The following is a 9,632-nucleotide window of genomic DNA, read 5'->3' as shown; positions in this document are numbered from 1 at the left end:
ATAAACACTGTAAAACATAGCAGTTCAACAGTTTGGTTACATCTACATGTATTTGTGTACACAAACAAAAATATGCAAAAAGGAAAGTAATGTAGTTGGATTTATTTCTTGAATGGAACATTGAAGAAATAAAACCATATACTGGATTATTCTAGACATTATTACCAATCTCATCACAAACAGTATCTTCATGCATCTCTAATTGTTATACTCATTTCATGTCAAGCAAAATGTATATTTTGATATTTTGATAGAATGGATAATAAACTGCTGCAAGTATAATTCCCAAAGTGTTGTTTATTATCATTTGCATGTTTTTTTGGTAAGACACACATATATGCAATGGCCTACAAGGTCACTATAAAACATAAAACAAAAGACAGTAAATAAATACACCTGGTACACGCGCACACACAAACACACAAAACCCACCCACACACCCATTTTTTACATGTATGAATATATGTATACATGTATACACAAAAACCACCCACTCACCCATTTATACGTGTAAAATGCAATGAAAGAGAGCAGACTGATGCAAATGCCTTTGGTGATTTGTGTGTACCTTGCAAGAAATGAAAATGAGAGGATAAGCAAACTTTCTCACTGCTGCCATCAGGTGATTTTTTGCAACTATATTAAAAAAGTCTGCTCCAGAAATTGAACCCTGGTCCCTGGCTTGGAACCCAAATGCCCTAACCACAAGGCCACAGATATGGGCTAGTAACTTTGGTGAGGCCAGATTCAAATATTGCCAAATACTGCATAGCTTATTTACACACAAATATTCAATTTTCTCTCCATTTCTTTCATTGATGATTTCTTTCTACATTTAAAGTTCTTAATTGTAAAACAAAAGTATAAAACATGACCAAAAAGCTGTGTAAAATATGAAATGTATCACTGTTTATTCAGTTTACTAAATGTGACTTTAAGTATGTGCATATGAAACATATTACAAAATGTCAAATCTCGTGAATAGAAAGAGAATACTGGTCAGGGTAGATGTATACACAATGTATATAAGGCTGTAGATACATGTAACTTGAAAACATGTTGGACGGAATATACATGTTGTGGTTATATATATATATATATATATATTAAAACCTGTACATGAGCTTTTCCCACAAGCTATGTTCAGACTTTCTTCCTTCGATAAATAATTACAAAAGAAATTTCTGAAAACCACAAAATATAATTAGTAAATTGTAACATTTGAATGAGAAATCGAGATATAATTCCTATTTAAATTTGTTCCTTCTTTCATATCTACACAAAATAAAAATGAAACATGTAACATTGATAGGGACATGCCATACAATTTTAGCTTAAATAATTGTTTGCATTTTACAAGAATTAATTGTTGATAAAACATTTTTTTTACAACTAATAAATACAATATTTGTCAGGAGACACTTTACATGCACCAGGAAAAAAACCCTGATAAATACTAAGAATTGAACATTGCACAATCAAATTAATTTCAAATAACAAATAATACAGAATTATGTGAGCTATCTAAGTGTGTGTTTAAAAGGCCACTTTATATTTTCCACCTTCGGATTAAATAATAAATGTAAATGTGATGGACAAAGCCAATAAAACACTAAATACAGCTTTTTACAACTAAGATAAGACATTACATAAATGAACTATTGCACACAAACAGATATTATATGACATAAAAGCTCCATAATTAGCCAAGTCCAAAGTATTTGGTCTTTTCATGCCCCACATGTTACCAACAATTCTGGAGTTACAAATATCAATTGATATTAAAAAAATTATCCTATTACATTGTTTTGTTCTGATCCAAGTTTTAGTAGGACTATCAACTGAATGCAACCATCATCTGTACTAAAACCTGGGATGTGATTGGTAATGTATGGGACACATTGCTTAGACTTACCCAATGGCAGATTTTTATACAAAGTCTTTTTCTTGACCCTCAAGGTTAACAGGAAAATACATTTGTTTTTACAAATTTTCTTTACAAGTATATTTCAAATAGTAATAATAATAATAATAATAATAATAATAATAATAATAATAATAATAATAATAATGTTTTCTCCTACAGTGCCTGTATCTGTCAGCTTAGGCTCTTGCAGTGCTTGATCCAAAACATTATACATTCATGTATATTAGTTAAACTATGTACTAAAGGTGTACTACTCGTGGTATATACAGAGCAAATAATATTTAGATTTACATCAGAAAAGCTAGTTTATCAAGTGACACTATGAACATGACAGACAATGAAAGCGGACAAAATATACAGTTCCTCAGGTAGACAAAAGGACATCCCTTCACTGCTATTATGTAAAAATGTGTAGAACAGGTGAATATGCATGTGACACCTGTTCTACACATATTTACATAATAGCAGTGAAGGGATGTTCCTTTGTCTACCTGAGGAACTGTATATTTTGTCCGCTTTCATTGTCTGTCATGTTCATAGTGTGAGAAGTGTCTTGAGCACTTTTTCTAAAGGATTCCAAAGGTAAGAGATGCTCGGATAAAGCATGGAAGGCCATCCCATGCCTTTGCGGCAGCTACCAGGGGCCTGTTTCACAAAGCCTTCTTTCAATGACAAATGACAAAAATCAGTGACAAATCTGCTGATTACCAGTCAGAAGCAAGGATTTCAGTAGCTTATAACAAAAAACTGTCATTTGTCACTGATGACAAGTTTTGTGAAAAGCCCTCCTGGAATGAGAGGTAATGGGCTTTCATCATTCATAATGACATTAATTTTGTGGACATTTTTTTGTTTTCACAATAAAAACCACATTATAATCAATTTTTCTCTTTTAAATCTAGAAGTAAAGGAGGATTTATAGACATATTCCAAAGGTAAATTACATGGTTAGCATATATGACTATGACTGAACACAAATTCTGTGTCAGCCTTAATTTTTGTGAAAAAAATAATATTGCATGTATATTATATTCAGCTTTGAAGCTTATCAGTGTAAAGATAAACATTCTACTCACCCACATAGTGAATAGGATTGTATGTAAACACAGATGCACTATCACATAAGTCATCCTAAAGAAAAATATCAACCATAACATCAGCCACAATAACATGATGCAAATTCACAAATTTATATTGATAGATGCTATACAAATGAAAGTAAGCACTCTTTTGACATGGAATCAAAATCAGGAGTGGAGACTTTGATACTTCATGTATAAGTCTAACACTAGAAAATACAAATTATGATGGATAGCTGTGCACAACAAATAGTGCCAAAGCATTCATTTATTGTATAATGAAGTCAGATTCCAAAGGGGACACCTCAGAAGACCAACTTTTCAGAAAGCTCACATGACTATTTAAACCTTATCGATCTCCGAGTCGTGTCCTGTCAAACTTTTTGGCCATCAGTCTCATGGACTGTCATTTTCATAGGCGGTTAGCCTTCTTAACAGTCATTCGGATAAATCACTGAATCAACTACACCTAGCAATAGTTGTAACCTCAAGGAATTCAATGGGGCTTTTAATACCTGGGGAGTGTTTAACAAAGACTAAGATTGACTTTAAGTTGGAATTAACTATTGCAGGCCATTCATGCCTCTTTTTGCTCTCACCATTTACTGGCATTGATCTCTCCAGGGACGTACAAATCATGAACTCAAATCTACAAACTTTACATTTTTTTATAATTTATTATTGAAGGAAAAAATATTATCTAAAGATCATAATGGTGAGAGCAAACAGTGGCATGAACTGCCTGCCATAGTTAAGTCCAACTTAAAGTCAACCTTAGTCTTTGTGAAACATCCCCAGGGCAGTGGATACAATGACCATCTATGCGTTGGTTAATACAAAGTAAACTGTAAATTAAGATCCGTGTTTCAAGATCTTACACTACACAAATTACAAAAACTTGATAGTCATATGAAGCGGTGAAGGTGGTTTTTTAGGCCCTCCAAATGGGGGCGTTGTAGGCCTGCGTACCCCTGACGTTGGACGAGATGATGATGATGATGGGAAATTATGTTGATGAGCTTGATGGAGGTAGCTAGGATCAGGATCATGTTCTATCTCAGCGTGGGTAAAGTCAGTGGATGCAGGGGATGGAGGTGGGTGAGATGAGTCTGAAATGGAAGGAATGAAGGATGGGGGCGGGGTATGGATACCATGAGTGACATGCAGACATTGACAACAATGATTCATTCACACACCATAACAGTAAAGCCGACCTTTGAGCAAATTTGATTCCAGGAACTTTCCTTCCCCTAAGTTTTGCTAGTATAACTGAAAACCTTTGAAAGTTTGACTATACCACTTTCATTTGATCTATATTGTTCCTCTCTATTACCAGGCATTAGTGTATAACCAGTAGGATGCAAATGTCAATCATTGGATTTGGGAGCCATCAAAAAGGGGACTGACTAGAATGTCCCTCAGAAGGGTGGAGAATGTGCACTATAGAGTGCAGAATCGTAAGGACTTTGGTCAGTAACTTATAAGTGGTAAGGTGCTATACAAAAAATTTTAAAAAATTATATTGATAAAAAAGAATTTACATGTAGTATTATTGTTCTTATGATATAGTTAACAGAGCTCAAGATAGCATTTAATAAGGCTATGGTAGATAATGTACAGAAGTGTCTCTTCCTCTTCCTTAGGAACCCTTTATTCATAACATCATGCAACATGTCCTGTATATATGAAAGAGTTAGGTGCATTGTTGAGTTAAGTATGCCAAACATTGATTCCAAATGAAAATGAAGGTATCATTAGTGGGGCCATGCATAAAGTGGATGATTACATTAGAGCTATATGATACATCAAAATATCTTTGTATAGTTCACACATTTACATGTACATACAAATCTGTGAAATATCTATGGTATGCACATATTTTGTTCCCATCTTCGATTTGTACTTTTATATTAATTGAAAATACTGTGTCCTTATATCCTTTATGTATAGTTGTTAAACTTGTTTATCAGCAAAGGTGAACTTTTTATCTACAGAACATGGTGCCATGTATTGATGATTTAAATAACTTTGTTTCAATGCTTTGAGATATCACACTGATATCTTCATAAAGAATACATCAACTTCACACACTTTGTAAATGATAGAATCATTTCTAAGCTGAAATTTCACACATTTTTTACTTCAGCAAAATGCAATAGTTACATTGTAAAAGGAAAGTGACACACTTAAATATGAAGAATATACATTGAAATTCAACTAAAAACACAAATTCATAACACACATATAATAAACTTTCAGGCAAGTTAAAAAATATATTCATCAAAGACAGTTTCAAGTTCCTTACAAACTGTGAGTGACTGTATCCATGTCATGAAACAAACCTCTGTCTCTAACAGATAAAGTTATTATCTACTTACAAACATCAATAAATGTGCACACATTACCACACATTACAAGGCAAGATAAGGCATAAGATGCTAATCAATACCCAAAATAACAGGATAAACTCAGCCCGTAGATCACAAAAACAGTGAAATATATTTTTTAAAGCCAATGACAAGTTTCAGTAAATTCTGATTCACTGTTTCCATCCACTTTTCACAAGATAATACAGGTAGAAAGTAAGTTTGAACAAAAACAGCAAACTCTTCAGTCAACACATTACATTGTATAATAATCATTTTCCTTAATCACATGATTTTTCAAAGTTCTTCCAAGTGATGTTTAAATGTATATTTGATTGGCCATTATTAATTTGCAATCGATTTCAAACCTTTGTGTTACAGGGCCCTAAACTCTCATGGCAGGCTGTACTTGTATATTTTTAACTAGATAATGGTAGGAGAGTGAAAGGTGGAATAGTGAGTTCTTTACCTTGATAGTAATGGGGTTTCTCTCGTGGTCCGACAGCAGACTTGGATCGACGTTGCATCAACGCACCTCTCGGTCTAACACACAATAGAACAAAACATTTAAGAATAAGATCATGATCACGCATGCAACCTTTATTCCCTGGGTGCAAGCCAAAATTTCCATATAAATTTTTCCCCAGTAAGCTAAACATTAAATGATAAAACCTGCATTAAAGTTTCTGGTATACTCGCTAAGTGTGGCATTAGAAACAAAACTCTGTGGCCCGAATTCACAAAGGAGGTTTGTTGACAAACCGAGGTTTATGTACGTCATATGATGCGTTTTGACACGTTTTTTACAAACCTGGTTTGTAAATAACAAAAGGAGGTTTGTCGACAAACCTCCTTATGAATTTGGGCCTGTATGATCAGGTCATACTACATAGCCAGGCTTCTTAACCCTATTTTAACTGGGCTATTTCAGACCAGGTTTTTACTGGGGGGGGGGGGGTCAATTTGACCCCCCCCCCTAAGATCTCGGCCGTTTCACCGCCGATCGCCGCGAAAATTTGCATGCATGTCAAGTGAAGTGTATAGAATACTATGGTAATTTCAAATTTTTGAAAAATTCACTCATTTGCATATTTATGGTAATTTATGCAAATAAGGTCATCAAATTCACATTTCTGCCCATAAATCATAGATTATTCATGTTTACCTATTCTTTTTCACCACATATATTTATTAGACCATTTGGAATAATAATACAACACAAAAACTTGGAAGAGCCAGGTCATTCCTTATGTTATCTCTTGTTTTTATAATTTCTTATGTATTTCATTGTTTTTTTAACTTATGTATTTTATTGTTTTTGTTGTTTTATTTCATTTATAACTACAATTCAACTATTTTGACCCCAAAACAAACATCTAAACTTTAAACAAGACTGAATAACCAATCTTTTATCTTTTTTTAGGGAAAATGACTTTTACATATGTTTTGTACACAAATCACGAAAATGAGCAATTTTCGGGCTGACATGCAAAGACAAAAGGTCACGTGACCTTGTAACCGTAGGTCCGATTTTCAAAAAAATTGTTTTAAAAGATGCGTAAGACTCGAAAGTAAAAAGTCAGGAAAGGAAAATGTTATATCTGCCGCGGTTTCGGAGTAGTCGCGAAATTTCTACAGGGGGGGGGGTCAAATTGACCCCCCCCCCCCCAGTTAACGTAGGGTTAAGCCTTGGAGCCGTACTCACAGAGGTGGACTGGGTTGAACTAGAGCCCTAGCTGTTTCATAAAACATGTTATCAATAACAAATGCTAAATTTCTATGACAAATTTGCTCTCAACCAATCAAATGCCATTATTTCAGTAGCTTATAACAGTTACTGTAATTTTTTATTGATAACAATTTTTATGAAACAGGGCCCTGGTTAAATTTAGTGCCAAGCCTGAAGATCTACATTCTTCACAAATCACTACAATTCTGCACCAAAATAAATGTTTGATATGAATCTAGTCAAGAAATGAATAAAAGGGATTGCTATCATGATGGAACAATTTGTGAATGGTCATTTAGTTGGAAATTATGGTAACTTTTATGGAATGAGAGGGTTCACACTAGGCACTCTACCAGTTAGTTGTGTGTGTGCGTGCGTGTGTGTGTGTGTGTATTTGGGTGTTTACAGACGTGTATCAATCAGATATGTTTATTTACGCCTGGTGACCGACATTTAACATCACCATCCTAAAGACGTGACTCCGTTTCGAACCCGTGTCCTCGGCTGAATCAGTTTGTAACTTCCATTGTAAGCTGAACTACAGGCACACGTCACAACCCCTGTTGGACTAAACATGCTTGCTTTTAACTCTCTCAAGAAAAAAAGGTAATAAAAATTGTGGCGATTTACGGTGGTATGTTTGAGCAAGCCTTCAATAGAGATATGTTGATGACTTACTTGTATTTGTATGGTCCAACTGATTTGGGTCTCCTAGATGCTGGAGAACCCTCCATCCACCCTGGAGCATGGAACGTCTTCATCCGATTGGAAATGCGCTCCCATGTGGCGATGTCACGCCCCCCTGCCATCCAGTGGTTACCCATTTGAATGAGAACTGGTTGGGTTGGTGTGCCGGATCTACTCTTAGCAGAGGAGGCACGTGGTGTGGAGCGCTCTAAACAAAGTGGGAGGTAAAACACAACAGCATATTAAAGAATATATCATAAATATAAAGATCTATCAATTTTGTACTGTCGTACTCTTTAACCATAACAATGGGTGTATGTTAAATGGGCTGTGCATCTCAGAGAACAAGTTTACAGTTGGAAAAAAGTTTCCCCAAAGTAATATTTTTTGAGACAAACTGTACAGAATAGAGAAGAAATCATTTACAAATGTTTATCTGAAATAAGGATTGGTAGACTGAGATGGTATAGTCATGTGGTTAGGAGGGGAAAAGCCAGTGGCTTCTGAGAGCAAAGAACTTCCAGGTAGCAGGCTCAAAACCCTATGTTAAAACTCAAATCCTGGCTGGAGACACTAGGAAAAGACATGAGAGCATCTGGCCTAATTAAAGCTGATGCTGAAGACTATAGGGCTTGGAGAAGGGCCATATAAAGGGAAATGAAACATCCAACCCCACAGCATGAGGATGACGATTGGCCAGTATGTTAAATTAAATGAGAATTGTCTTATTCATTTCCATATGACGGGGCGATCTTTTTGAACGATATTCCAAATCAAGAAAGTCAAATTATAGCAACAATTTCTGAAGGCAGCCAGGGCCGCTTATTCTTTCCAACATTTCATATGTTGAAGTTGGAACGTGTACATCATTTTCTTTGTTACAGCGCACCTGATTGGTGGAAATGGGCGAGAAAGAGGAGGGGCATATTTTAATGATGCCGGATTCAAGTGATCTTTCAGGATATTGATCTGAGGATCCATTAGCGCTCAATTAACTTGAGGACTTAAAGGTAATGTTAAAAGAGCTTTCAAAATACAACCTATGAATCTGATATTGAATGAATTACAGACATGTATCATGAGTTCAGACTATAAATATTCATTTCCTGAAAAGTGACAGCCAAAGTCTAACAATGTTACATTTCTTTATATTGGCAATATGTTATGACCAATTTAACAAAATTCATAAATTATAATTAATCATGAACTTAGTGACACAGACAAATACAGCAGGTACCATGAAGTTATCTGGACACACGTACCTTTAGTGCGAACTGAAGAAGAATTTGGTCTCTTAAGGGAGTTTCCCCAAACCTTCGTCCTTTCCCTCTGGTATTCTGTATAATCGCCTGGATCAGGCCATACCTTGAGATCCAATACATTCACTTCAGCTCTACATAGGATTGAAATGAATTCAATATTCCACTAATTACATCTTATCTATCATCTACGTACTACTTTTATGACATGTACAATGTGTGTAAGTCTTCATATAAAGCAATTATTTATTAACAGTTTGCCACTACTGTTGTATCTCCAGCTATATCATGAAGAAAAAAAAATGTACCGTATTACTGTAAAGTCATCAAAAATGTACATCTTACAAAGGATAAACAGCAACTGTGAAATTGTAAGTGAGAGTACTTGTCCTGTCTTAATAAAGAATGCTCACTAGAAAATTATATGTGTACCATTTTCATTACCAGGAAATTTTTAAACAAAAATGCATTTCCACATGGATATCAAAACATGTTATTTCACCCATAGCTTTTGTCTGTCATATATTAAAGTATGCTACTTTACGTCCATAGACTTGTTACACAGACATCATGCAACGCAGTAGC

The 9,632-nt window shown here is 34.8% G+C and overlaps 1 protein-coding gene across 3 annotated transcripts in view; it reads right to left on the bottom strand.

The window, feature by feature from the left end:
- Window positions 1-3,726: 3,726 nt before the first annotated feature.
- LOC580904 overlaps window positions 3,727-9,632 on the bottom strand; it is a 47,664-nt gene continuing 41,758 nt past the window's right edge. For all 3 annotated transcript variants that reach the window (XM_003724274.3, XM_030996265.1, XM_030996266.1), the window contains 4 exons: window positions 9,051-9,181; window positions 7,780-7,996; window positions 5,842-5,915; window positions 3,727-4,115 (listed from right to left, as the gene is read on the bottom strand). In XM_003724274.3, coding sequence (XP_003724322.2) covers window positions 3,895-4,115; window positions 5,842-5,915; window positions 7,780-7,996; window positions 9,051-9,181 — 643 coding nt within the window. In that variant the 3' untranslated portion in view covers window positions 3,727-3,894. The remainder of the gene's footprint in view (window positions 4,116-5,841; window positions 5,916-7,779; window positions 7,997-9,050; window positions 9,182-9,632) is intronic.

Source organism: Strongylocentrotus purpuratus, unplaced genomic scaffold (assembly GCF_000002235.5).
Source record: "Strongylocentrotus purpuratus isolate Spur 01 unplaced genomic scaffold, Spur_5.0 spur5_scaffold_3, whole genome shotgun sequence".
Lineage (NCBI taxonomy): Eukaryota > Metazoa > Echinodermata > Echinoidea > Camarodonta > Strongylocentrotidae > Strongylocentrotus > Strongylocentrotus purpuratus.
This window is presented reverse-complemented; position numbering and strand designations above follow the sequence as displayed.